This window comes from Cotesia typhae, unplaced genomic scaffold (assembly GCF_013202065.1).
Source record: "Cotesia typhae breed Kobodo isofemale line unplaced genomic scaffold, CoteBio_Ctyphae scaffold_152, whole genome shotgun sequence".
Taxonomy (NCBI): Eukaryota; Metazoa; Arthropoda; class Insecta; order Hymenoptera; family Braconidae; genus Cotesia; species Cotesia typhae.
This window is the reverse complement of record NW_027423776.1, coordinates 7,858,258-7,886,253: the sequence shown is the minus strand read 5'-3', so window position 1 is coordinate 7,886,253 and position 27,996 is coordinate 7,858,258. Positions and strand designations below refer to the sequence as shown.

The 27,996-nt window shown below is 27.6% G+C and overlaps 6 protein-coding genes across 8 annotated transcripts; 3 read left to right on the top strand and 3 right to left on the bottom strand.

Annotated features, from left to right (window-relative positions):
• Positions 1-8,447, top strand: Con (leucine rich repeat protein connectin). 2 transcript variants are annotated; one of them, XM_074257307.1, is made up of 7 exons: positions 1-247; positions 688-777; positions 2,535-3,130; positions 3,280-3,773; positions 6,716-6,901; positions 7,018-7,154; positions 7,299-8,447. In XM_074257307.1, exons 3-7 carry the CDS (start codon positions 2,553-2,555, stop codon positions 7,527-7,529), a joined length of 1,626 nt encoding a protein of 541 aa, XP_074113408.1. In that variant the 5' UTR covers positions 1-247; positions 688-777; positions 2,535-2,552; the 3' UTR covers positions 7,530-8,447. The 2 variants fall into 2 exon arrangements, with proteins under 2 accessions (XP_074113408.1, XP_074113409.1); XM_074257308.1 differs by lacking the exon at positions 688-777.
• Positions 8,448-9,097: 650 nt separating this feature from the next.
• Rh50 (Rhesus blood group-associated glycoprotein Rh50) lies at positions 9,098-12,873 on the top strand. 2 transcript variants are annotated; one of them, XM_074256381.1, is made up of 9 exons: positions 9,098-9,581; positions 11,012-11,198; positions 11,295-11,445; positions 11,524-11,671; positions 11,778-11,996; positions 12,087-12,169; positions 12,268-12,411; positions 12,491-12,653; positions 12,728-12,873. In XM_074256381.1, the coding sequence occupies exons 1-9, from the start codon at positions 9,377-9,379 to the stop codon at positions 12,865-12,867; spliced, it is 1,440 nt and encodes a 479-aa protein (XP_074112482.1). In that variant the 5' UTR covers positions 9,098-9,376; the 3' UTR covers positions 12,868-12,873. The 2 variants fall into 2 exon arrangements, with proteins under 2 accessions (XP_074112482.1, XP_074112481.1); XM_074256380.1 differs by having other exon boundaries at positions 9,114-9,581; positions 12,491-12,873.
• Positions 12,874-12,948: 75 nt separating this feature from the next.
• Srpralpha (signal recognition particle receptor alpha) lies at positions 12,949-15,878 on the bottom strand. Its single transcript, XM_074256379.1, has 6 exons — positions 15,626-15,878; positions 15,007-15,385; positions 14,861-14,899; positions 13,967-14,792; positions 13,478-13,892; positions 12,949-13,208 (listed from the first exon to the last, which is right to left on the bottom strand). Exons 1-6 carry the CDS (start codon positions 15,743-15,745, stop codon positions 13,083-13,085), a joined length of 1,905 nt encoding a protein of 634 aa, XP_074112480.1. The 5' UTR covers positions 15,746-15,878; the 3' UTR covers positions 12,949-13,082.
• Positions 15,879-16,081: 203 nt separating this feature from the next.
• Mldr (mitochondrial ribonuclease P catalytic subunit) lies at positions 16,082-19,128 on the top strand. Its single transcript, XM_074255711.1, has 5 exons — positions 16,082-16,235; positions 16,804-17,652; positions 18,051-18,303; positions 18,392-18,528; positions 18,612-19,128. The coding sequence occupies exons 2-5, from the start codon at positions 16,805-16,807 to the stop codon at positions 18,961-18,963; spliced, it is 1,590 nt and encodes a 529-aa protein (XP_074111812.1). The 5' UTR covers positions 16,082-16,235; position 16,804; the 3' UTR covers positions 18,964-19,128.
• LOC141535661 (general odorant-binding protein 56a-like) lies at positions 19,124-20,517 on the bottom strand. Its single transcript, XM_074255712.1, has 5 exons — positions 20,091-20,517; positions 19,922-20,012; positions 19,677-19,771; positions 19,496-19,616; positions 19,124-19,400 (listed from the first exon to the last, which is right to left on the bottom strand). The coding sequence occupies exons 1-5, from the start codon at positions 20,145-20,147 to the stop codon at positions 19,321-19,323; spliced, it is 444 nt and encodes a 147-aa protein (XP_074111813.1). The 5' UTR covers positions 20,148-20,517; the 3' UTR covers positions 19,124-19,320.
• A 2,670-nt stretch (positions 20,518-23,187) lies between these two features.
• On the bottom strand, positions 23,188-26,897 carry LOC141536371 (uncharacterized). Its single transcript, XM_074256849.1, has 13 exons — positions 26,722-26,897; positions 26,531-26,609; positions 26,386-26,474; positions 26,186-26,300; positions 26,032-26,099; positions 24,931-24,944; positions 24,820-24,827; positions 24,560-24,684; positions 24,409-24,487; positions 23,850-23,938; positions 23,663-23,777; positions 23,515-23,582; positions 23,188-23,434 (listed from the first exon to the last, which is right to left on the bottom strand). Exons 1-13 carry the CDS (start codon positions 26,791-26,793, stop codon positions 23,417-23,419), a joined length of 939 nt encoding a protein of 312 aa, XP_074112950.1. The 5' UTR covers positions 26,794-26,897; the 3' UTR covers positions 23,188-23,416.
• Between the last annotated feature and the right edge of the window lie 1,099 nt (positions 26,898-27,996).

The window sequence follows — 27,996 nt, the reverse complement described above, 5'->3', positions numbered from 1 at the left end:
TTGCGCATATATCCTGAGGAGTGAAGCTTCCTTTTTACGCGGCCAACATTTTTTTATTATCTTATTATTTATTAAATTATTATTATTTAAATTGGTGTTCTGTAATTGTTATTGTGTTAATAACTAGTTCTGCTAAAAAATAACAATAATATTAATAATTACTTTATTTTTGTGTTTATATATGTGCCAAAGTGTTTGAGTGAATCTTTAATTGTTGTTCTTATTTACATCTTAAAAAATATAATACGTAAGTATTTTTTATTTAAGCTAAAAAAAATTATCTACCTCTTCTTTTTTTTTTTTTTTTTATTTTTAATTAAAAAATTACATTTAAAAAGATAAGGAAAAATTAATTAACTCATTGTAGGGAAAAGTGAAAGTTTGAAATAAAAAAAAAAATAAATTTTGCAAAGTCAAAGTCAAAGATAAAGAAAAAATATATTTAATGCGCTTAAAATATTCGAGATTTATGAATGCTAAAAAAACGATAGAAGGACGCGCGAGGGACTGTAAAAAATACCGCAGGTACAAAAACTACCTGAATGATTTTGGATGTTGGTCTTGGGCAGAAGACCGGTAGGCAGTTATTCATATTCGTTAAAATACAGACTGAAAGACGTTGCGTACAGACTATATACTTATATACTCTTCTTTTTTAAAATCTCCTAACACATTTATACTTTACAGGCTTGTACCTTACACCGTTTTCACTACTACAACTACAAAGACCACTACTACAACTACTTGAAACGACTCCATCCAAGAACAAGGACCAATGTAAGAAAATTTACAGCATCAAACTCATCTTGTACCTGACGTTTTTGCACCTGCATTTTCTTAAAATTATCCCAAAATGTCACAATCTGTCACGTTAAAGGCAAACCTTTGAAAAAAAAAAAAAAAAAAAAGTATACCACTGTGTAAATCCATTAAGTGCTGAGACTTTCAAATAATACATGAGGCAGGTACATCCGCGTCCTTTACTTTTATTATTATTACTCCTGTTGTTATTATTATTATTCTTTTGTATATGATGAAGGTGAATGTGTCATTACAGCTTAATCCTTTGATTAATTGTCCTCAAAAAGTTAATGTTCATTCAAGTGAGTAATAAACATGAGTATTAAGCATGTGTAGAATCAGAATTAAATTTACTCAAGTATGTACTCCAGTACTGGTACACAATCTCATCCTGGTCTGGTTACTGGTTACTGGCGCTTGCCTCGAATCTCTTCTATATAAGGGTGAACATATATTGTATGTAGTACCTACATGCTCATTTCGACATAACAGCTGTGTTGAAACAACAATGGTTTTTGTCAAGCACCCCGTTGAGTTGATCGAATGAGCCCACTGAGTGACCCTATGCTTCTGAATCTTAGCTCCTCCTCGATATACACATCAGTAATACTATACTCTGTACTTAATATATTTATACATATAATGTATATATTTTTTCTTCTTTACAAATTCATGTAACATTGCCATCATCTCGTGCGATGCCTTTTTTTTTTTTTTTTTTTCAAACAATGGTTGTAAAAAAAAAAAAAAAAAAAAAAAAAGAACAATAAAGGCACGTAATCTCTGCCGTTAATTATTTATTACGCAGATGATGATGGTGATGATGCAGTGATCATTGAAATCACTATTCTAATGTAATGGGAGTTAAGCGGGCACGAGTTAAAAATAAAAAGGGGACAATTGTATGAGCGGCTTTTCATTCAAATTAAAGACATGGATCAGAGACGGAGTGAGTGACATCGTGAGAATACAGTGACATTTTTATGTCTGTATATATATGTAGGATATACATTAACGGTGTTAGGGGATGACGATGATTCTTCTCGCTTCGCTCGTGCGGGCCAACTGAATCTCACTTATTCACTCTCTGAGTGAGCACATGAAAATTATTTTTGATCCAATGCACATTTCAGTTATACGGTTAATGCGGGATGACGAATCGACAGCCCAGATACCAAGAGGGTAAATGTTCAGGGGCTGTATTACTCACTCTATTTAATCACACAAAAAAATATTGGTATTATAAATAAATATATAAATAGAAATATAATATATAATGTCGAGATGGGATTAGTATCGCATACAATTAAAAAAAAAAAACAGATGTATGTATAAATGTACATATACGTGCGCATTACGACCACATAAATGCGCAGATGGTACTTTCTGTATTAATTATTCATAGACATTGATTCAGTGCATATTAAACTTTGCTCGAAATATCCAAGTCTTTTGTAGTTGTAGAGACACATCCTCAAGCTTTCCAGTTTATGGGTAATCTTTCAAAGCTCACCACCTTTAGGACGACTTTTTTTTCTATCTAGCGCCATCAACAACGACTCAATTACCGTCTTTGTGTCTACCCTTTATTTATTATTTTTGCCTTTTTTTTTTTAACTGTAATTTTTTTCCTGTATCTTTCTCTTGAATAGAGACTCGTTTATGCTAGAAAAAAAAGAGTTTAAAAAGTATTATATAATATATTAATGTTATTTTTATTATTTTTGTTACAGACAATAAAGAAGATAAAAATGAAGCAACTAACGAAATTGATATTTATGATTCTTGTTTGTGGCGGTTACTCTATGCCTTCTAGTCACTCATCAGTGCAAACAATAAGCACCAGTGATTCAGAAACAATTAAAAATTTAAATAATATTAATAAAGGAGAAAAAGCTGCCCAAATAAATATTTGTAATCTTGAACAGAGACAGGTACCTATTTTTTGTACTTGTGACGCTGACAAAATTGGTAATGCCACAGAAGCTAACTGTGTTATACTGGACGTCTTGAAATCTGATGACATAATATGGAATTATTTTATGTCACAACCATTACTTGAAAAACTGTCATTTAAAGTCAGAATTGGTGGTAACATGTCGCATGTTCCAACCAAAGCCATTAGATCGCTGACTCAGTTAAAGCAGATTAATTTCAGACATGCTAACTTTGAAGAAATAACCGAGGGTGCATTTGCTAATGAGCCTAGTGTTATTGTTGTTGATATTGCTGAGTGTGGTATCAAGCAATTGAAATCACACGCATTTGTAAACATGACTAATATCGATTTTATCAACCTCGATGACAATCAAATTGTCGAGATCAATAGGTAAGAAAATTTTTTTCTTTATTCATCTATACTTTTTAGTATCTATAAAGAAAAAAAGTTTATACACTTGAATAAACACTGAAAAAAAAAAAAAATAAAAATAATAACTAAAGGATAGAGATTAATGGTTGAATAAATTTGTTTTTTAGGGAGGTCTTTGTCAATCTTCCGGTGTTAAAGAAGCTCTTTATAAACCGTAACAATATTACATCTCTTCATGATCGGGCATTCAAGCATTTAATATCACTTCTTGAACTCGAACTGAGTAACAATAACATAGAAGTGATAACAACTGAACATTTTATTGGATTAAAGTCACTCGTGAGCCTGAGTTTGCGTTCAAATAAAATAGCTATGCTTGGGGAACATACATTTATTGAAATGCAAGAATTACAAAAACTAGAAATAGATAATAATCTTATCGAGTACATACATCCTAAGGCACTCGAAAATATGCGTAATTTACGTACATTAAATTTGAGTAATAATAAGCTTAAATATTTGGCAGCAGATATTTTTACCGGTGCACTATCGATTAATAATCTTGATATGCAGAACAATACACTCGTAAGAGTTACATTTGACAATATAAAACCGATTATAACAAACTTTTATGGAGTTTCCAGTTACTTGTCCCTCGATGGTAAGTTTTTTTGTTTAACTACATATATTATGCACTATTATTACTATTGATATCAATCTATCTTTGTCCATCTATGTTTATTCTCATTCACATATGTTTTTATTCATAACTAGCATATAGAATTATCGTTGGTACACAAACCGGTCTCTAAAGACCAAAGTAGAGCCCTGTAAGACCCCATACGATGCATACTGTATGAAAGAACAATAACCCGTTGATTTTGCATTCGCCAAGGGGGATCGAATTCACTAACCCTTCATTTCTTTCCGCATTTTTTTTTATTATCTCTTTCCCTTTTGCTCTCCCACATTTCATTTTTTTGTTTACTTACTCACTTGCAGGTATATAGTACATACTACATACTACATGTAAACAACATTTATGTACACACGCGTATGTCATGTCTATACATTTATTTAATTCACCATTCATACACAGAAGTACACTCTCAACCTTGTACCCAACCACACCCAATTGGATCCTCTGCCTTTTGTATTTTGACAAACATTAATAAGCGCATAAAATCAAAATATTTATGAGTTGCATGATACATTACATTACTTATAAATAAATTACATTACAAGTACAGTTAAATCAAACATCTTTTGGCGATTAAATCTTGATTAAAATTTTTTAATCATTTTCTTTTTTTATATCATATTTTTCAGTTGATAATTCTGTCAATCTGCTTGTTGATTCTGTAGGATATAATTTGACAGAAAGTGAACTTGTTTTGCGAATAACGCGAGATAGGGTGAACTTTTCAGCAAGCTCCATCGCGTAGTAGGCGTGCCCCGTATATTAGGTTTTAATCATTTAGGGGATGAAATTTCAGGGTCGTAGGCGTGGTAGTCTACAGCCCTACCGGGAACACCCCTTCCTGTCTGCATAGCCTGGTCCTGTCTATCTTTTTGCAACCCCTGCAGCATCAGCTACTTCGAGGATAAGTCTGTACAGGGTACAACCGAAAGTAAAGTCCCAAGTTGATGCCAAAGGCATATCATTTTATCTTTCTCATTTAATAATTCAACAGACTTCGGTGTGTGTCTCATCTCTACCGTTACACTCAAATTGTTTTTAATTTTTTTTTTTTCCGTGTTATTATTGTGTATGCCTGTATTTGGGTATTATTCTCTTCTTCATGCCGCATAACTGGTCGTAAACATATAAAAAAAAAAAAAAAAAAAAAAAAAAAAAAAAAGTTTCTCCTTAAAATAGAAAAATAGATAAAAGATTTCACCCTGGATGATCTGAGTATTCGAAAAGAACCTGGAAAAGAAAAAAAAAATCAAAAGAGACCACCTGGACACATTTTTTCAGAATACAATACTTGTCCACTGTTGCCATTTACCTGGAAAAGATTCAAGGAACGAAAAGATGAAGGTTTCTCTCGGGATTATATTTTATATTTTATTTTTTTTTTTTAGCTTTTACTTTACTTTACCGTTTTCTTCCTTACTTCTATACTACACGTATTCCTTTTGCGTGGTGGTCGGCAAGCTTCGATGCGTCAACGCTCTGCCACTCGCCGTATAAATTTCTAAGAGCCCGAGGGCAGTATTACATAGGCAGGGAGGCTTACGCAGGAAATACCTAAGCCGCAAGGGCGCAAAGCGTTACCTACATACATATATAATAAATAGGATTCGTTCAAGCAATTGCCAATTATATCAAACAACATTTTTTTGCGTTATATCATCACTCAACCCTCCATAAATAAATATATTTTCTCGGAGTTACAGGTGTGAGATTAGTTAATAAATTACAACAAATTAATTATTCAATTAATATTTGGTGAATTTATTGAACCGGAATCAAAAGAAATAAAAGAGCAAATCAAAGAGCTCTTACGCTCGATTTATCGTTCTCTTTGTTATATTTTATTTCTCTCACTAACTTATACATATTTTATGTACTTTACACTTAGAACTGATTCTCTTGAAATTCATAAAAAAAAAATTTTATCTTTGATATATAATTTTGTTGATGTATTTTTTTATAAATATTTATTTAATAACTATTGATTAAATTTTAAACTCTGATTCAGTAGTTTAATATTTTAATATAAATTATAAGTATCTGAATAAAATTATTATTTCAAATACTCAAATTTACTTTTCATTTTATATAATTTTAATATTTCAAAGTTCTACTCAGCAAATTGTTCAACTATAAATTTTTTAGGAGGTGATTCTTTGATATTTTCAGACAGTAATACTTCAAAATACATATTATTGAATTGATTTATGGATAAAAAAAAATTGTTTTTACTTTATTTTCGCATAAATGGAGAATTTCTAAAATAAAATTAGACAATTTGCTAATTAAAATATCGATTTTTATTTTTTTTAATTAAATACAAATTTTTAGAGTCTGGAACTTTTAATTCTTATTATCGGGACATCAAAGCACGCTCATTTGCCAGAAATGATGAATCCCATTAATAAAACAAAGATAATAAAGTACCAATTAATTTACCTTTCCCTATCAATTATTAACCACATGAATTCATTCATCATATAATAAATGATATTTATTATATTATATATATTTTATTACAATGATCGATTTACAATTATCCAAATTACCATTTAGAATTATCACATTCCCTATCCATTAATTCAATAACTTTTATTTTAAACTTTCTTTTTTTTTAGTTTTCTTCTCAATGTTTAAAATTAACCCCCTTAGCATCCAGTGATGCTATGTTAATAATTAATTAACCGATAATATTTATATATCACTAGTGAGTGTTTAAAAATATGTCACTATTTTTACTCTGAAAATTATGTAAGCGTACAGTAGATATTAAGTACAATGACCTTTCATAACTGTATATTTCCATTGAATCAACCCCTTTAATTATAAACATACATTTATGCGTACTTTTTGTTATATGTTTCATGATATGTAGACTAATATATAAAAATTATTTTTTTTAGATAATCAATTAACGTGTGACTGCAATTTGGCTTGGATCAAAGGCTTGAGAAACGAAACGACTAATCAAAAACTTAAAGATTCGCTTGATTTGTTGACGTGTTTCGAAGAGCAAAATGGAACCCTTCAAGCTAGCCAGACTACGGAAAATGATAAAGTCTACGGAACGTCGGGAAAATCTAAGACTGGTGAGTGAGAAATTGCATTGTGTTATTGTTGTTATATTAGACTTATATACTGCTGTATATATGATACATCCAGTAGTGATTAACGAGCAAATAATTCATGTACATACACTTTTAAGGGGAAATTTCTGACATCAATAAGTCCAAGGGAAAACATCGTATACATGATGCTAACAACTACATGATAGATAACGCCAGTAATGATAATGAGCATTCTAGCTACTTGGATTCAACGTCTAAATTTAACCGGGAAAAGGTATACAATTACGTTTTCATGAAAACATAAATATATGCATAGAATCTGTAATGCAAGTGTCCCTGGGGAGCTTATAGACTTCTAGACATATGATCTGTGGAGGTTGAGAAATATATGTATGTTAATGTTTAAAATATATTTTAGCTCCAGTTAGTAAATGGAAAAGTGGGCTACATGAAGAATCTCTTTGATGTAAAAGTAGAGGAACCGTGTCCTGAACAATCGAGGGATGATCCAATGGCATCTGAGCAACCCTCGAACCGCCGGGAAAATGCAGCTGTCGCCTCCTCAGCTTCTACTACTTACGTACCAAACATTGCTACGATAGGTCAATATCTTTTCTTTCTTTCGTTACTCTTCATCATAGTTGTCTAAAATGTGCTATTTCATCATCCTTGACGGATCATCAATCGTTTATCAATTTCCGCGCACATATAATACCAAAAATATTATATATAAAAGAAAAAAAAAAAAAAAAAAAACAAAGTCTAACAAAAAAAGATCTAGAAGCAAACTCATTAATGAAATTGTACGAGCAAATATTTTTTAACTTTTTTCACTGTTTTTTTGCTCAATTACAAAAATTAATACATGCTACACAGTAAAAAATTTTTCGTCAAATTTAATACAAAGGTTTGATTGATGACTTTTTTTTTTTTACACAACATTAGTGTTAGTTTAACACAATCCGTGTGTAATGATAAAGTTATACTGCTTTCGATTAAAGTACAATTTAAGAAATGTTACATGTTACTTAAGTATCTAATGATAACAAAAACGACTGTTAGATCAACGCACCTAAAGTCTTAAATAGTCGACATAAAAATTTTTCTACTTTACACGGTGACTAAAAATTTTTTATTGTTTATAAAATGTTATAAGGTATGTAAAAAAATTTGAAATTGTATATGTTTTAGTTATACCCGGTGTATTTATATTAATAATTTTCAATTGGCTTGTGCCATATTATTCGTTAAGCTCATTGATTATGTGAACTTAAATAGCAATAATAATAATAATATTAATAATTACTATAAAAAATCACTACTCACAAGCTATGTTTCACTTTTCATAATCGCATTTATATATGTATGTATTGATATTATTTTATAATAATTTCACGACGATTAATAATAATTATTTATTAATTAATATTAATTGCAATAAAGTACAATGTCCACTACTAGGATTAATAAGACAATCCTAATTGATAATTTATTATGCGTAATAATTCGCTGTTTAGTGTATTTACTTATACATATAATATATAATGTTTTTATAACTCGATTGTAACAAAATAAATTATATAAACACTTAAAAAAATAAAAAAAAATAACATAAAATATTAATTCGCAGCTTGATTCATTTTTTAAAAATAGATCGATAAACATTATCGAAGTTAAGAGAACTCAATGTCAATTGTTTTAGTGTAAATAATTAATAAATGTCTTGTCAAAGTAACAAAATGTCAATATAAGTTTTCTTCGATAGTTGTAACTATTTTATTCGATACATATACACGTAAATTGGACAGAAGTATCGGCTGTCGCGTGTCACATAAGATTCTTAGGTTCACTTGAAGGAAAATAAAATCAGTTAATAATCGATATGACCTAGAATGTTGAGTTCATTATTTATATATGTATATATTTTAAAATCTTAGACTTTTCACGCTTATACATACGTATGAAGATGTTTTTATCCGACCAACCGATTGATGGATTGTTATTTATAAAATTTAAATGTCACAAGGACATAAATTGATGTTCCAAGTGATCGAGATGCAAATATATTTTTATGTATACATATATTATAAGAGAAGAAGAGGACATGGTGAATAGATAAATAGTTATGCACACACGACATGCGACAAGCTCAGTGCATTAGCGAGGGACAACGAGCTTGATCATGCATCGGAAGTATCGGCATTAACTGAATCGCGTATATCCGCTCGGGTGATTTTCTGATAGTTATTTGACAGACGTGTAGCTTTTTTGCATTGTTACAGTCTTTATAATTTATAAATTTATAAAACATTCAATTTAAACTTTAATAACAAAAGTTCCAATTACTATTTTTATTTTTTATTATTAAATTAAATTAAATTAAAAGATAAAAAGTAACATTAAAATTGTGTGGTTTTCCTATTGAAGTTCTACTGTTGTTAGTAATTGTTATAATCTACAATCTAAAAGTTTCAATTTCAATAATCGGTGTTGACAATGTACGAGTGGTCAAAAAAACACCAGGTGTTGCGTCTTATCGCCATTGAAATCATCCTGATGGTGGTTATGGGATTATTCACAAGCTACGGACCCGAGGCGGTGCCGCAAAATAGTAGATCATCGGTCAAGGGTAACCGAGTGTCCACCTTTACGCCCAAGTCCGATATTTTAAAAAAAGACACATCTGTTCATCTTTATGCTAGTAAGTTTTAATACAATTTATTTTTTTCTTTTTTTTTTTGTAGAAATAAATAAGATCAATGATATTTAAGTTAGCTGTCACTTGACCATTTTTTAATTTTATTTAATAAAAAAATTTGTTCCGAAAAATTATTTTTAAAAAGTTATTGCATTTTTAATTTTATTACATTTCTACAAGTCTATTTTTTTAATAATTTGTTTTTGCAGTAATTTATTTATTATAAAAATTGTTAAAATTATTAAATATCGGCTAAATTAAATGAGAATTAATTTAGCAGATATTTAATAATTTTTAGAATTATTTTTAACAAATAAATTATGGCAAAAAAAATTGACATTTAGAAATTAAAAAAAAATTAAAAATCCAATTTTTTGGAACTAATTTTTTTGTTAAATAAAATTGAAAAATTCTGTAATGACTGCTAACTTTAATGTCATCTAAATTAATTTTCATATAAGATAATGATCATCATAAATAACTGTTAAATTGTACACAAAAGTTAATGTAACATGATATACCACGTTTCAACGTTAAAAACTGCACATATTTAAACACAGTGACAGTTGTGGCTCTTAAATAAAGATTGTTACATGAGATATGAAAACTAATGCTAATTTTCTCGTCCTGGGTTGAGGTCATGAACGACTTTTGAGTTGAGTTCTCTAGTCTTTTACGAAACTTCAAGTACATTAAAAGTATTTTGTAGTTTGATGCATTTTATTCAATTACTTCACCAACTCTTGTAATTCTTTTGTTCTAAACTCCTTTTCACTGTTAAATTTCTTAAAAAACAATATAAATCTAAAAACAATGACGACAGGATGTGCTCAGGGGATTGCTCTTTGTTTTCTTCAAGGATTTTTAATATGCGGTTTTTTAGCGACATTTGAATATGCACCCGAAGAAAATGCCGCCCGTAGCTTCTCGGGTTATTCGAGTGAAAATAACGTTCTGTTACCTCGCAATTATTCACGTGAGTTATTCCACTATTTTTATTCATCTCCATTCTGTTCAATTGAGTCTCATATTTACTGAAAAAAATTAATGCAGTTTTAAATATTTTGATACTGTATGATAAAATGTAATAATAAACAAAGTAAGTAGTAGAGAAAAATTTTTATAAATAATAAGATGTTCCAAAATGTAACTTCCGTGAAAAACCTTTTAAAATTTGAATTTTTAGTTCCGCTTTTAACAGGGGCTGTGTTTGGGCATTTTCTGAATTATTTTAGCGGGAGATTTATTTTATAAAATTTATTATTGTAATAATTTTTTCAATAAAAAAAAATTCTAAAAATTTTTAGATGTCGGCTAACTTAATTTTCATTATATATATTTCCATTTATATAATTTCCGCTCCACAATAGAACGTAAGATACTTTCGTCTGATTGCAAAAAGTATAATTTGATTTTTTTTTTATTATTTCAAGTATACCAAGATGTTCATGTGATGATATGGATTGGTTTTGGCTTCTTGATGACATTTCTCAAACGTTATGGATACAGTGCTGTAGGATTAACATTTCTCGTTGGAGCGATTCTTGTTCAAGTCGCTATACTTTTTGATGGAGTCGCTAACATCGGCAAGAATGGCAAAGTACCACTTTCTTTAACTGGGTAAAAAAATATATTTAAAAAAATAGAATAAATACTTGATTAATTTCAGAAATAAAATAAACGATAAATAAAGGCATATTTATAAAATCATTATAGACTTCTAAATGCCGATGTTGCTGTTGCTGCTCCACTGATTTCAATGGGGGCAGTTCTAGGGAAAACTACTTACATGCAGCTAATTACGATGGGAATTATCGAGTTGGCCATTTTTTCTATCAACAAATATATTGGAGAACATATTTTTATGGTTACTTAATTTCTTTTAATATTTTTCTCGAAAAATTTAAAAACAATCTCTTCATAACCTATTTACATTTTAATTAAGGCCATTGACGCTGGAGGAAGTATGTTTGTTCATGTATTTGGTGCGTACTTTGGTTTAGCTGTCAGCTTCGCTTTTGGCATCAAAGAAAAACCCAAGGAACATCATCTAGAGGGATCAAATTATCAATCTGACATATTTGCAATGATTGGTAAATTTTATAAAAAATTAAATTTATTTTAATTTTAAAGTCTAACTTTAACAGTGTAACAGTGAAGATGTATTTTATTTATTTATTTATTTTTTTTTTTATGCAGGTACAATTTTTCTGTGGCTCTTTTGGCCTTCCTTTAATAGCGCTTTATTGCAGGGCGATGATCAACAGCGAGCAATCATAAATACGTTGCTTGCAATAACAGCTAGCTGCGTCGTAGCATTTGCTACTTCAGCTTTAGTTTCGGATGAACATAAATTTAACATGGTTCATGTTCAAAATTCGACACTGGCGGGTGGCGTCGCAATTGGAACAGCTGCGGGTAAAGTATCATATGATGTTAAAACTTTAAATTATTTATTTTAATATTTGTTAAAAATAAAAATACTCACAAATTATTTTATTTTTCAAGGAATGATGTATGAACCGATTTTAGCATTAATTGTGGGTGGTTTTGCGGGAAGTTTAAGCGTTTTTGGATACAAATATCTCACTGTAATATAATTTTTTAAGAAATCAAATTAAGTTAATAATTAAACCTTTAGATTGTATAGTAGTCTTTAAAATTTACAAATTTTGTGTTTTTACGACAGCCATTGATCCAAAAAAAATTAAGAATCCACGATACATGTGGTGTCCATAATCTTCATGGTATACCAGGAGTAGTTGCGGGAATATTTGGCGCTTTGATGGCTGTAATCGCTTCTGAAGATAAATACAGTGATTCACTTTATCAGGTAAAAATGTATTTATTTTTATTAAATGTCAAAATACAATCAATAGTTTTACATTTTTTATTCAATTAATTAACTATAGGTATTCCCGGTGAGAGCTCCAAGTGGAGGTGAAAGACTCATCGAATTAAAAGAGTTAGGAATTGATGCTGGATTTGATAGGACAGCTGGTCATCAAGCTGCTTACCAGTTACTCGCATTAATTGTTACGCTTGTAACTGCTATTGTTTCTGGCGTAATTACTGGTAATGCAGCTATTCAATTTCTTTGTCAATATGAATTACATTCATTTAAAAATATTACTTTATTGATTTTTCAGGTGTTATTTTACGTATTGATACTTGCGGTACAGTACCCGAAGTCAATAAATTTAATGATACATTTACTTGGGAACTCGAAGATGAAGCACAAGAAAATAATTCTAGAGTCGTAGAACAAGTTCCCATGAGCCATATATAAAATAATATAATCAATAATTAAATATAATTTCACTATATTCATATCTTCGCTAAAAATTAGTTTAAAGAATTTTTAAATAACTTTAATTAACAATGCTATTAACTTTATCTTTTATAAATATACAAATTAGTTAATTCAAGCCTAATCAATTTATGTATATAAATTGTTTTTTTTTCTTTTTTTTCGATATTTTTTTCATAAATTTTGTAAAAAAATTATTTCATGAGAGCATGAACCACGGCCTTGGCGTTTAATGTTTTTAAATCGGTGTAAGTTTGACCTGTGCCAACAAAAACAATGGGCTGGCCAGTGATGTAAGTCATAGAAATAGCTGCACCAACCTATGACAATAAAAATAAATATTAGTTATAAAATTGTAATTGAAAAGTTTTGAATATTTAAATCATGTGCCTAAATGTAAAAGGACGCATATTTTTTTTTTTTTTATTGCCAATCAAAGAACATATTCGTAGTTCGTAGTTTAATGTAGTACCTCCACAAAAAGCATATTTTAAGAAACTTATAGAATTTTTTTTATCAAAAGATAAATATATTAATAATTTACCATACGCCCTTTAACTTCTAGGCACGTGAAATGTTTAAAACAAACCTTATCATCAATAGTATCAAATTTGGTGAGAACGATTCCGTCAATAGTACGTGGATTTTCTGAGTTACTGTAATCCTCAAGAGCACGATTAAATTTAACTAATTGATCAACAGCTTCATTACCAACGAGCGCTTCACCGACAAATAACACCAGGTCTGGTTGATTGACCTTAATTAATTTAGCAAGTGCACGCATCAGTGGTTCATTATCTTGCATTCTACCAGCAGTATCAATCAACACAATGTCTATTCTACAATCTCTGGCATAACGAATAGCCTCAGATGCTATTCCAGCAGCGTCTTTACCATATCCTTTTTCATATAATTCTACCATTGTGACGTTGCCATGTTTTTCTGATGGGTGTAAGGCATTCAAGTGACGCATATGCGTACGTAATTGTTCTACAGCTCCAGCTCTGTAATTTTATTATAAAAATATTGAATTATATTTTCAAAATTTTATAATGTTAGAAAATAAAATATTATTTACCGGAATGTATCACATGCAGCTATTAATACACGGAAGTTATTTTCAATTAACCAAAAACATATTTTAGCTAAATTTGTTGATTTTCCAACACCATTAACTCCACAAAAAGACATAACATAAGGCCGTCCATTCTTTTTTGCTTCATAAGCATCACGGAGTATATCAACTCTACGTTTAGGTGACAATATTTGTACTAGTGAGTCAGTCAACGTATTCTTAACAGTGCTAGCGACACTTTCAAATGTTCCTAATACTTTTCCTTCTAGCTTAGCTCGTACAGAATTACAAAGACTCATTGAAATATCAGCAGCGACATTTTTCATAATTAAATGATCCTTCATTTTTTCCAAAACCGGATCTAAATTTTCATGCGTCAATGATTTATTACCAACTAAACCTTTTAACATTGAAAACATTCCTCCAGATGATTTACTAGCTTGTGATTTTTTTTTATTAGCTGTAGCCGAAATGTTATCATTTATTTCATCTTCAGAATCACTGGGAACTTCTAAATTAGGAATTGGACCTTCCATTTTACCAATAAGAGCGGTATTGGCTTGTACGTTAATCGGTGTATCAGTAATTTTATCTTTAGTACGCTCTAGATTTGGTAAATCTTTATTGGTACCACCTAATTCCCATACCCGTGGTTTCTTTCCCACTTTCTCTTCTTTCGGACTTTTTTGTTTCTCTGGTTTTTTCTTCTGATTATTGAATCGTTGAGCTAATTTTAAACGATTCATCGCCAGTACATCATCATTCATATCGTCTTCATTATTTACATTCGAATTTACATCGTTTTCTTTGAAAGAATCCTTAATTTGAACTGAAATGAAAATTTTAATAAGCAAAACAAAATTATTATTGCAAATTAATTAAAATTAAATTTCTCACCTGGAGCTTCATCAATTGGATTAATTTTTTTCTTTTTAGCTGCAAAAATAAATTTATTATAGTTCTAATTAAAACATGTCAAAAATCTATACATATATAAGAGATTTTTAGGTATATAGTAAATTATACATTAAATAAAATTTTACCTTGCTGTTGTTTTTTATTATTATCTTTATCATCTTTTCTCTCAATCATACTAGCAACAGTTTTCTTTGATTTTAAACTCTCTTCAAATGTACGCATTTGCTTGGGTATTGCCGCTTGTTGTTTACCCCATTTCTCAGCACTCGCTAATACATTTTTATATTCATCATCAAACTTATAGTTCCAAAACCACAAGGATTTTATTAACAAGTTATTATATTTATCACGAAATTCTAAATGAATATCGTTCAAAAATTTATCAACGTATGACAGCTGTAATATTTTTTGATAAGCAACAACAAATACCAATTCAAATTCATTATCCAACTTGTATTGCAATCGTAGAGACTCATGTTCATATGAATTAACTCCGGTACGCTCCTAAAATAGTAATTATAAATTATGATTAAGTTGTTGTTATTATGTTTATGTAATTATTTTACAATATGACAAGACAATTCTTTATCAATTCTGACTTGACATAAATTAATTATTTAAATTTATAATTATTCTAATTATACATCTTTTATAAACAATTAATGGAATTAATTTTATTTAAAAAAAATTAATTACATTATTTAGATATTATTGATTAAATAAAAATATTAATAACATATTTACCTGCAATATGACACTTCTTATAAGTGCATTTACAGCTGGAGTAAATATATCAGGATAGCCGTATCGAGAGCACCAAAGAACTAGTCCACTTTTAGTAAATATTGTAAAGAAATCCAACATTTTTAAATATATTTTTAATCACTTTTTAAATTATTTATTATTTTTTTTTCTGTTTATGTATATGTACACGTATATATGTATGCTTAAACGTCTAATAGTCGTAGCAAGTCTAACCTACAGTTCACAATAAATGTATGTTGTGTATAAAACCATATGTTTTCTTTTGTACACGTCAGATTACCGGAAATAAAGTCGTCATACAAAGAAAATACTCTCAGGTATTTGTATCAACATGTCGGTTTAAGATGGCGTTACTGTCTAACACTGAATTTCTTTATCGACGTTGTTTGATCATGAGAAATTTAAAACTAGCGCCTCTATACTAAATTTATATAGTTCATAAAAATTTATCAATAAGCTCAGAGTCCATGTGTCTTTTTAACCAAGTTAAACATTGAAACAAAATAGAATTATTAAAATTTGTATCAATTAAATTTATATTAATAAATGTCAGGATATTCTTTACCGGCTTAAACTACGCAACAATCATGTAAAGTTATTTTATTATTTAATTTAGAAAAATTTAATTATGATATTATTTATTATTAATTAAATAACATGTAAATTAAGTTTTTTACGGAAAAAAAGATTAAAAAAAATTTTCAATTGCAAAAAACTTAAAAAACAATGCGCGAATTTTTTTAAAAATATTATGAGAATTAATTTAGCAGATAATAATTGATTAAAAAAAATTTTTTTTAACAAATAAATTGTGGCAAAAAAATGAGACCAAAAAATTGACATTTAGAAAATTAAAAACGTAAAAAATGCAATTTTTCAGAAATAATTTTTCGGAGAAAATTTATTTATTAAAAAAATTGTAATAGTGACAGCTAACTTTGATGTCATAAAAATATTTACAATTCTTTTAATTTTAGTTTTATTTTAATTACATTAGCAATATGATACTAAAACACTAGACATTTGATAGCTTTTAATATCAAATATAAAATGAATAAGTTTAAAAATGCATGGAAATATTTTATTAAATTTTTATTTAATTATTTATACTAATTATCATTAATTAGATTGTTAATTTTTGCTATGCTTTATTTCAGAATGTCTCTAACTAAATTACGTTGGATTAGTTTGCGTCGATTATTGTTAACACCCGATAAATTATTAATTAAAAGAGGAGTCTCTATTCGCTACCTTGAAAAAAATGAAAACTTAATATTAAATAAAGTGCTTGTGAAAAATGAAGAATTTAACAATGATAAATGGTCATTAATTCGTGAAGATTTGTGCAAGAGTGATTTGAGCATCAACGATGTCAACGTTGATTGTGTAATTATAGATAGATGTTGGGTGGCTCAAAAACAAGAGTTAGCTGTAAGTTACGTACAATACTTACTGCGAACTGAAAAGAAAAAATTAAATATCGGAACAATAGGAAGATATTTTAAAGCTCTCTATGATACTCACAGACCATTAGATACTCAAGAAATTGAAGAAATTTATCGATTGTATGATGAATTAATGGAAGAATATCCTGTTGTTGATCCACAGACTGCCCAAAATTTAATTTCCGGATTGTCATTGACAGAAAGATGGAAAGAATGTTTAAAATTATTAAATATGATTGAAAATTCAGGAAGTTCGCGAAGTACTTCTTATTCGTCAATTATATCAGCTGCTTTTGACCATAATGATTTTACACTTGGTTGGAAGTATTTGGAGGACATGCATCCCCGATTACATCCCAACTACTATGCCTATAATTCGTTTTTAAATTATTGTAAGAGGGTGTCAAAAAATACACCTGAGCTTGAATATGTTGTCAATAAAATATTTAAACTGTGGAAAAATAATGACACAATACCGCCTTTAAATATAGTTATGCTTTATGTTGATACTCTTACAAGTACTGGAGAATGGACTGCTGAGAAAATAACGATCGAAAAAAAGTAAATATTCAAAACTTTTCTGTAATTTACAATTTACTAGAAAATCGAATGCACTTTGTGTGGTATATTTAAAAAAAAAACTGTTAAATTTACAAATATGACAGTGAAAAAAATACATTACGAGTTCAACAGTGATTTAACAAAATAATTTCTGCATCTTTATATCTGTAAATTTAACAGTTTTCCTTTACAAACATGACATTGTTAAAAAAAATAAATTACACATCATTTTTGTAATTTTCAAAGACAATTTTTCTAGTGGATAATATTCAAATCCCTTGAATAATAAATAGATTTAAAAATAAGTTTCATAGTCGAGTATAACATATATTAAAAAAAAAAAAAAGAAAAAAAAATCACAAATATCGCTCATAATTATAAATTTTTTTTTTTGATAGTGGTTTTTGCGGAGGTTGTAAACAAACATTAGAACCTTTGAGCCTTGACGAAAAAGAATTTAAATATTTATCACACGCTGTCTTGTCTAATACTTTAGTAGGAGACGACATTTACAATAAAAGTACTCCTGGAGAATTGAGAAGATTTAAAGAATTTGTAAATTCGACAAAGCCCTATGATGTTTGTATTGATGGACTTAATGTTGCTTACACTCTTAATCGAACTAAGAAAACATCTAATTTAGGCAAAGAGGTAATTAAAATAATTAGTTAAATTATAAAGTAAGACTTGAATGAGTTCATAGATATTGAAAAAAATAAATAAATAAATAATATTACAGTTAGCGGCAGTTGTTGCAGAATTTATCAAAGAGAATAAAAAAGTATTCGTGTTGGGGCGTAAACATATGACTAAATGGTCACCAAAAGATATGGAATTCGTCCGAAAAAACTGTTATATATTTTTTGCCCATGATTTGTAAGTATGAGTTACATAAAGTACTGTTAATGAAAAGTCTAAATTTAATTGGTGACTTTGATTTTTATTTTTAATTATTTTAGGTCACAAGATGATCCATTCTTACTCTATGCATCTCTTACCAGTGGCATGAAGACTCATTTTGTATCTAGAGACTTGATGCGTCAGCATAAATTTCTGATACAGGAAGAAAAGGCTCAGCAAGCTTTCCGACACTGGCAACAATGCAGGCAGATCTTTCCAATATATGTAGGAACGAATTTCCATAGAACATTATTGCTAATTCGTCCACCCAAATACCTTCCAATAGCTCAACAAGACTCGAATGGTTGGCATTTACCGTATTTTGATGAAAGCTCGTCGGTAACAAGAGCACATGACATTAATATTCCTGAAGCACCTAAAACGTGGATCTGCCTAAGAAAGAAGTTGTAAATCTTATTTGCTTTTGACGAAATTTTTTACGTTTATTACCACTGTAAAAATGTATATAATATTTTATATTTTTCATCAAGATAATAGATTGTAATTAGTATGTAATATCTATTGTATAAACTCAATCTAATTTTATGAAGCGGTAAATAAAAAAAAAAGATTAAATCTTATACTTTATTAATCATACAATTACAGTGTTAATAATAGAACAATAGTAAAAATAGCTTTGAAAATTTGCGTGTATTCTTGACCAAATATTTTGAATAATGTAACATAAAATTAAAAGTTAATTCTTCAGTTTTCAAGTCCATAAAATTCATTAGTCGAAATTGAATCTATTCAATTGATTTTCTTTTTTTATAAATAAGGCACATGAAATTTCTTCATGCATTCCTGAAATTTACCTGCTACATCACATTCATTTCCGCTCTGGTTAGCTATGAAAAAAGTTAATAATATTTATTATTTATTGTCTTTGGTTTTTTTTTTTTTTTTTTTTTTAATACTAATTAATATATTTCTCATATCTTACCCTCTTTAACGCATGGTTTTGTAACATTAATTATTATTTTTGCCATATTTTTCTTGTCATCTCCTAAGAATGAATTTACACGTTCTTCAAATACCTCTATTTGAAGTTTGCCATCTTTCATCTAAAATAAGTAGAAGAAAATTCACTTGCTATTTTTAGGTCATTTTTTTTTTATACTTACAAGTTCTACATGGGTTGCAGCGCAAGCTTTAAAACAATTAAGTTCGCTGTTCGAACTCATGGCAGCAGGATTCTGTATCAACTTCATGAAGTTTTCTGCAGTCAAAAAAAATTATTAACCATTTTAATATAGTGTGTCGATTTAATTCAACTCTGTTTTTAATTTTTTATATTAATTTATTTATTTATTTATTTATTTATTATAAATAAATAAATGAAATTTTTTTATACTGAAGAAATACCTACCGGGAGTAATTTTGTCATTACACGCGACTACTACTCCTACAAATGCCTTCTTAATCTTCTTTGCTATTTCTGTATTAGCGTCAGCATTCACCTACAAAATAAAAAATATTTAGAATTTTATCAAGCATTTATTTGTAACAAAAAATAAAAAAAAAAAAATATTACTTACCGTCATAAAAACCGCCAACAAAATTCCTACAACTGAAAGTGTAATTTCAGTCTTCATTTTGTAATTTTTGTTTGTTAAAACAATACTTTAAATCCAAGTAAAAAGCCAGAAATAGAATTTCTACCAGAGTGACTCGAGTTAGCAATTGATCTGTATTTATACAAACCAGCAAAATCTTTGATTCGGACCAATTACTTTATCTCAAATAATTTTTTTCACGAAAGGAAGCATTTTCTAGATCATTACTATTGATACAAAACCTTAAATACTATTTTGGTTATTAATTATCTGTTAAAATCCAATAATTACCACATAATTATAGTAATTGGTCAATAATAAATATTTATCAACAAAAATGATCTTATATACTTCTTTTTAAAATTGATTGTTGTTGATATAATTGTGTATTATTGCGACATTGTTATAGCTTTTCTAAAAATAACTTTGTATTTTTATCTTTATGTAATACATAACAATGACGAATTATTTTATAATAATGAACTATTTTGCACGCAGTGAACTTGTTGGATAGAATAAAAGACAACATATAAATATCTGAAACGTTATAAAATGATAATAATAGTGTATTTTACTAATTGATAAATATTGTTGAGTTTTAATAAACTTTCCCAGTGTAGATTGAAACAAATTTCCACAGAACATTATTACACAGAAAGAAAGAAAGTCGTGAGTCAAGTGTAAATTTTTTTAAATCAAGAAAATTTTAAGGAAGATTAAAAATTTTTTGAATTAAATTAAATTTTTTTAAGCCAAGAAAATTTCTTCTTGCTCCAAAATAACTTTGATATTCCGTACAATTTTCTTGGTTCAAGAAAATTTTTTTTTCTGTCTACTTATAGCTTAGTAACTTAATATCTCTTAATATCTCTACAGTGGTTCAAAAAAAAAAAAAAAAAAAAAAAAAAAAAAAAAACTAAAAATATAATGTAGAAAAAAAAATTTCAAATTTTTTTTTAATTTAAATTTAAGGTCGCTTTAACTTCGAGGTCATTAGTGACCGCAGTACTTTAAATTAATTTTTACATTATTTATTTAATAATCAGTTAATTGCAAATTGTACATTTTTAGTAATATTCATAAGAATCTAACTATTGCATTCGTTCTTATGACGAAATTTTGAAAAATTTTGCTGCTTGTCGAATTGATCCAGAAAATAATGTGGTTCAAAAGTTTATATACATATATACGTATGTACACGAGATAATACTGCTTATCACAATGATATCGCCTACAATTCATAAAAAATCTTTAGCAAACTCAACATACTTATTCTACAGACAAATACCCAGGTTAAGTTCAAAGATGAGCTTAATCGGCCAAGTATTATAGAAATTACAAGATTTAAAAATTCTTGAAATTATAAAAATTCAGTTCTTCAGTTTCGTTTGCGAATAACTTGTCGAATTTCTGTGAATTACATCTGAAAGGTCGTAAAATCAGCCTTAATCTAACTATTGAAATGTATGTATAGATCCAAAATTAGGTCCTATCACGAAATTTGCTGCTACTCTGGATTTTGTGAAAGGGAACCTGTAAAAGTGATTGGAGTGTTTGTTATTTTAATAAGAAATTTGTTTTTATTTCGGTTGCCGGATGGCACTACTTTTTACTTTATTTACAGATTACACCAGGTATGGAATTAGTCGAAAGTTTCAGGGATAGCTTTCAGGATCAACCGTTTTCCTAATTATTATTTTATTGATACAACATTATTAACGCAGAAATAATAGTAAAAAATCATTTCAAAAATTTTAATGTATTGCTGAAGAAATTCAAACAATAATGTATAAAAGTAAAAGTTGATTTTTGCGTTTCCAAATCCGTACAATTAATTAATCTTCTGTGATAGATTCCAAAATTGTATTTATTGATTATTTTCCTCTTACAAGTCGTTTTCCTTCAAGCATTCCCCAAATTTGCCCACGACAACACATTCGTTAGTGTTTTCGTTAGCTGTGGTAAAAAATTAAAAAAATTTGTTATTGATTCAATTCGTTGTTTTACTTTTTTTGTTAAAAGAATTTATAATTATATCATATATTTTACCCTCGTCAGCGCATAATCTAATTGTATCAATCATTGAGCTTAATTTGTCTTCAATTTGATTCACGTGCATTTTACCGTCTTTCATCTACAATAAATTTAAAAAAACTTTAATGTATGAAATAAATAATTAGAAAAAATTGAATACATTAATTTTTGAGGACTTACTAGTCCTACGTGAGACAAAGCACACGCGGCGAAACATTTGGCTGCTATGCTCATGCCATGTTCATCATTTTCCTGAATCATTTTAATGAAATTTTCTGAATAAAAAAAAGTCTATACAATATTTTTTTTTAAATAACTTAAATTGAAGTATTCACCATCACTCATTCTTGCTGAACACGATCTTATAACTCCTTTGACTGCATCTTGAGTCTCTCTTGTCACTTTTGGATCACTATGAGCTTTCGACTAAATGATTGATATGATTAAAAAATTATTTAAAAGCTAAAATATCTTGAAAATTAAATTTACCATCATCTAAAAATTTTTCGAATTTTTTTTATTGAAAAATTGATTTAAAAAATGAAAAAAAAATTTTCTCATACAGAAAATTTTAAAAATTATGCATGCAATTTTTCAGTTTTAATTTAATTAATAAAATAATCAAAAATTTTTAGTATCATAAAATATTTAGCATATTCAAGCAAATTTTTTATTATTGAGTGAAGTTTTTATTACTTTTTTTATGAAAAAAATTTTTTTTTCATAATTATTTTTATACTATTTATTTTGTTTAAATTAATTACTTACCACGACTGCCAATAAAATTCCCACGATAGCAAATGTGCAGGACTTCATTTTTTATATTTTTTCATTAAAAAAATATTTTAAACTTATAGTATAGAGTTAGAGATAGGTGTTTTCTACGCGAATGATCGGAATAAATGAGTAATCGGTATTTATGTAGAAAAAAATTCAATGGTTCGTATTAATTACTATATCTCGAATAATCTTTTTCATACAAAGAATTCGTTTCCTCTATACTCATTATTGATACAAATCTAAATGTTATTTATTATTTATTATCACAAAATTATAATAACTCATCAACAATAAAAATTTATCAATAAAAAAAATTTTGCAAGCTTTCGTTGAAAATCAATTATTATTTCTAAAATCATAAGTTTGATTTATGATTACAGTTTTCTAAAAGTATCATGTCATACTTTTTCCTCTTTAAATTACATAATACAGAGTATTGATGTATAATTAAATGTTTGCAGGTTGTCCTATACTAAACTGCCAATTACTGTGTATTATGGAAAGAAGTATAACTGTAAAAAAAATTAATTAATGAATTAATTTTCATTTAAATTTATAAAAAAAAAAAAAAATTAATTAGTTACAAAATTACCTCTGGTTCTTTTTCGTACCAACACTTCATAAACTCCCAACTAGGACGACAACCTTCAGTGCCTGTAACTATAAATATACAAATATTTAAACAATAAAAAAAATTAAATATTTTTAAAGACAACAATTAAATTACTAAAGATCTTTACCTAAATCAGCGCATGCATTACACGCTGTTTTTGCTCTATCAATTAACTCTTCAGGCATCAGAATGTCGATTTGTTTAATCATCGCGTCAATGTTCAATTTACCTGTTTTATCAGCCTAAAATAAACAATATATATCCAGCCAAATTTTATTTAAAAAAAAATATTTAATTTTTTAATAGATACTTACGACTTTAGCCATCTTTAAAAGACACGACAGGTAGCAATGCAATGTTTCATCATCGGGGAAATTTCCTTCGTGTTGACCGTCTTGCATTTCTTTGAGAAGAACCAAGAATTTGATTTACTATTATTATTTAATTTAAAAAATATTAATTTAGACTAATATTATAAAGAAGAAAGATTTGATTGTTTGTTTGCATTGAATAGGCTCCGAAATTACTGAAGCGATTTAAAAAATTCTTTGACTGTTGGGAAGCTATATTATCCCCCGATGACATAGGATATATTGTATTATAATTGATTTTAAACCGGAAGGAACTGCTAGTGTAATTATAAATAGATAACACTGAAGTTAGCGGTCAGCTGTCAATTAAAAAAATTTTTTTAACAAATCAATTACAATAAAAAAATGCTTCTAAAAATTTTCACATGTAATTTTTATTAATTTTCACGTGTGAAACTTTTTAATTAAATTTTTTTTTAATAGTTTAATTACTATAAAATTCTAAAAAAATTTTTAATGTCTGTCAATTTCATTTTTATATAAATATAAATTCATGAAATACCTTTGGTGAGTCCAGTTTTTGCCGCACAAGTTTTACCCAATGGTTTCATGGTATTTATAATCTGAAGCATGGTCATTCTCTATAAATAAAAAAAAAATCTTGTATGGAATTGCTTAGAAGATAAATTAAAGTTTGAATTATCATTACTTACAGACTCAGCATGTTGTATCTTAAAAACCACCAGAACAGCGACAAATAATGAGAAACAAACAAGATTTTTCATTTTGTATGTCCTTAAAATTGTCTGAAGATTTAATGGAGTACTTAGCACATGCACTTAGTTGTTCACTGTCCAGAACAATGAATTGCAGTTAAATATTTGTCCATCATCTTTTATACATTTTAGCATCTTTCTGATATGTCTTTAACATTACATATTATCATCATTTATTATGCGGCATAATCATTTACCTGACTTCCTTGAAATTAAAGACCTATTTATGTAATATTAAAAAATTAAGCAGCAGACACAGCGTAAAAAACATTCAAATAGTTATACAATGGTATAGGTGTCGAAAATACCAAAATACGAAGTACTACAATACACAAAGTAATTATTTTTATTTACAAAACGTAATATTCTTTAAGTAATTTTTTTTTTTCACGAACCTTGTAAATTAAATTTTTTTTTCTGCTAACTTAATCTTATTCGAACTATAAATTTATCCGTAAAATTTACTAGAAGTACATCAAAACAGTTTAACGTCACGCATAAATTATATATCTTTTTAACTCATACATGACTTGAACACAAAAGGAAGCGTTTTTTCCATAATTACTATCAAGTTAAATCCTACATATGTAATAATTACCTTGTTAACTCTCAATTGAGTACGTAATTGCCTTTTTTTTTATCGGTTTTTTGAAAACAAATTTATGAGTATGTTATTGTACAAACAAGCTAGTTAATAAATCTCAATAACAATTAGTCATCATAAATGTAAATAGTTTCAAAGGAATAATATCGATTTTTTTTTAAATTTAACTTAAAAATAGATCAAGATACGAATATTTATAAATATATTCAACCAATAAAATAATCTACACAATATATTTATAGTTACAAAATATAATATTTTGAAATTTACAATTATTTATATTTTATTGTAATTATTGGAAATCGCAGTTTGTTTTCACGGGAAGAAAGTTATCTGCAAAAAAAAAAATTAGTATGTATAGTTATAGTTAATTATAATTATATATAAATATTTTTTCTCAGAATACTGAAATTACAAAATATTTTTAATTGAGTTTGATTGATAAAATTACAACATTTGTATTGTAATATTGCTAAACAAATTGCCGATAGATGTTTAGTAAATTACAAGAAGTATTTTATAATTTTCCTAAACGGATTTACACAGTAAAAAATTTTGTGTTAAATATTTAACACTTTTATGTGTAAATTTAACATTTATTGTGTTAAATTAATACAAAAAAATGTTAAATTTTTATCATAAAAATTTTTAACACAAAATTTTTTACTTAATTTTTTACAAAACTGAATTTTAATATTACTCTATATTGTTTTGCGTAAAAATTCTCTTTTTTTATTTTTTATAAAATTACTATAGAAATTTTTAACAGCGCTAAAGAAGTTAAATTGTATTTTTATTTAATTACCTCTGGACCTTTCAAGAAGTAGCAGCTAACAAATTCAAAACTCGCTCTAGCCGATTCTTCTGATTTAACTAAAACAAAAATTAAATAATTATTAAATACTCCAAAATACATAAAGTAGAGTTAATTAATGCAATTAATAGAAAAAAGTAACTACTTTCATTGAAACACTCAGTAGTGACTGCTTTTGCTTGGCTTATTACATCTTCCGGCATCATCATATCTATCTGTTTGAGCATCGTGTCTAGATTAATTTTACCGTTTTTGTCAGCCTATAAACAGATAAATCCGTATATTATTCAAATACTGAAATAATTTACTATAAAAATTACACTAATTCACTTATTAAATATTTACAATCTTCGCCAATTTCAATAAACACTCGTGGTACTTCATGAGCGCTTCGTCTTCTGGAAATTGTCCTTCATGTTGTCTCGCTTGCACTTCTAAAAATTTTAACTGCGTTAATCTAATACAAAAATTTTAATACTCGTTTAATTACCTTTGCTGAGACCAGTTTTTCCAACGCATGTTTTGCCCAAAGGTTTCATCGCATTTCTAATTTGCGTCATACTCATTCTCTATATTCATGTCAGAAAAAATATCAACTACTTAAAAATTTGACTAACTCAAAGAAGATATCCAAAACTTAATTTAAATGATTGTATAAAATTTATTAACTAAAATACTTACAGCGTCAACTTGAAAAAAATGAATTTCGATAGTAACAAGTATCGCAATTAACGAAATAAAAATAGTTCGCATTTTGGATTTTTCTGTGTTATTTAATATTATATTTAATGTAAATATTAAATACACGCACTTGTACGTCGTACTTTATCCGATTGGTATAGTTCTTATTGAAGAAATAAAGTTGCATCATCTTTTATACTTCAGCTTCTCTATTAGCTGTATTTTTAATAACATCTTGTCATTAGTGACAACATAAACGATATAAAATTTATGTCATATACCCGCTACTGTCAAGTTTAGGCATTATTAAAACACTAGTTATTAATAGTCTTCGCACGCATTATTGTCTGTTATATAATTTTTATCTTATAGCTAACTTAAAGATATCTATTTATTTATATTTTCTTACGTTATTATAAGTCATTGATATAAAAAAAGGGTTTCTCACTGACCTTCGAGTATAAAAATATTCTCATTAAATATGGAGAAATCGAAAGTATTATATGGTGACTGAAATTGTAATTGAAGGATCAAATATTTGTCATTCTTTTTTCTCTCTTTTTATCTTCGCGAATAAATTATAAGTCTGTGACTAAATTTATTCTTTTATAGATTGTGAATTTTATGAAAATTTTATTTTACAAAAATGATATGCATTTATCGCTCTATCTGCCGAAATTTCTGGTAAAAAAATGCTCAATTGTTTAAATGTAGTTTCCAAATTAACTTTATTAAAAATGATCATTTTTATTGAGCTAAAAAAAATTGTTCCCTGTAAATAAAAATTAAACGATTATTTAATAATTTTTTTAATTAATTAGCACCCTATAGTCTACAGTTTGCTTATCATTAAAAATATATAAAATAATAAATTTAAACTATTAATATTTGAAGCGATTTCATCTTAACTTCTTAATAAATGCATATTTATCAGGATCTTTACGTCATCATTAAAATGCTACCTGAAAAATATACCTACCAATTAGACATTATGCAAGTCTAGAACATTATAGTTCTGTAGAAAAAAACTTTTTTTATGATTGTATGAATATCTCTATTTTAAAATTAAATTTCTTTTTATATATAATTAAAATAATATAATCTCCCAAGCAGCACATATTTTTTTTGCTAATGTTTTCTTGAATTTAAGTAGACGATTATCAATTTTAGCAGCTATTTATTAATTTTTTAACAAATAAATTACGGTAAAAATAAATCAGAAAAAAAATTGACATTTAGAAATTTTAAAAAATTATAAATGCAATTTTTTAAAAA

What these genes read in the sequence shown, in the direction of transcription:
- LOC141536371 (XM_074256849.1), bottom strand. Translation starts at nt 26,793, where the DNA reads ATGCGAACTATTTTTATTTCGTTAATTGCGATACTTGTTACTATCGAA. An exon ending in TACTGAGTGTTTCAATGAAA is followed by an intron (nt 26,100 to 26,185) that starts GTAGTTACTTTT and finishes TTTTTGTTTTAG; the next exon opens with TTAAATCAGAAGAATCGGCT. An exon ending in TAATGCATGCGCTGATTTAG is followed by an intron (nt 23,583 to 23,662) that starts GTAAAGATCTTT and finishes GTATATTTATAG; the next exon opens with TTACAGGCACTGAAGGTTGT.
- LOC141535661 (XM_074255712.1), bottom strand. Translation starts at nt 20,147, where the DNA reads ATGAAGACTGAAATTACACTTTCAGTTGTAGGAATTTTGTTGGCGGTT. An exon ending in TAATGACAAAATTACTCCCG is followed by an intron (nt 19,772 to 19,921) that starts GTAGGTATTTCT and finishes TTTTGACTGCAG; the next exon opens with AAAACTTCATGAAGTTGATA. An exon ending in CTGCAACCCATGTAGAACTT is followed by an intron (nt 19,617 to 19,676) that starts GTAAGTATAAAA and finishes TACTTATTTTAG; the next exon opens with ATGAAAGATGGCAAACTTCA.
- Con (XM_074257308.1), top strand. Translation starts at nt 2,553, where the DNA reads ATGAAGCAACTAACGAAATTGATATTTATGATTCTTGTTTGTGGCGGT. An exon ending in CAAATTGTCGAGATCAATAG is followed by an intron (nt 3,131 to 3,279) that starts GTAAGAAAATTT and finishes TTTGTTTTTTAG; the next exon opens with GGAGGTCTTTGTCAATCTTC. An exon ending in CAGTTACTTGTCCCTCGATG is followed by an intron (nt 3,774 to 6,715) that starts GTAAGTTTTTTT and finishes TATTTTTTTTAG; the next exon opens with ATAATCAATTAACGTGTGAC.
- Mldr (XM_074255711.1), top strand. Translation starts at nt 16,805, where the DNA reads ATGTCTCTAACTAAATTACGTTGGATTAGTTTGCGTCGATTATTGTTA. An exon ending in AAAATAACGATCGAAAAAAA is followed by an intron (nt 17,653 to 18,050) that starts GTAAATATTCAA and finishes TTTTTTTGATAG; the next exon opens with TGGTTTTTGCGGAGGTTGTA. An exon ending in CATCTAATTTAGGCAAAGAG is followed by an intron (nt 18,304 to 18,391) that starts GTAATTAAAATA and finishes ATAATATTACAG; the next exon opens with TTAGCGGCAGTTGTTGCAGA.
- Rh50 (XM_074256380.1), top strand. Translation starts at nt 9,377, where the DNA reads ATGTACGAGTGGTCAAAAAAACACCAGGTGTTGCGTCTTATCGCCATT. An exon ending in TTGGAGAACATATTTTTATG is followed by an intron (nt 11,446 to 11,523) that starts GTTACTTAATTT and finishes ATTTTAATTAAG; the next exon opens with GCCATTGACGCTGGAGGAAG. An exon ending in CGCAATTGGAACAGCTGCGG is followed by an intron (nt 11,997 to 12,086) that starts GTAAAGTATCAT and finishes TTATTTTTCAAG; the next exon opens with GAATGATGTATGAACCGATT.
- Srpralpha (XM_074256379.1), bottom strand. Translation starts at nt 15,745, where the DNA reads ATGTTGGATTTCTTTACAATATTTACTAAAAGTGGACTAGTTCTTTGG. An exon ending in TAAGAAGTGTCATATTGCAG is followed by an intron (nt 15,386 to 15,625) that starts GTAAATATGTTA and finishes TTACTATTTTAG; the next exon opens with GAGCGTACCGGAGTTAATTC. An exon ending in TCCAATTGATGAAGCTCCAG is followed by an intron (nt 14,793 to 14,860) that starts GTGAGAAATTTA and finishes TTTTCATTTCAG; the next exon opens with TTCAAATTAAGGATTCTTTC.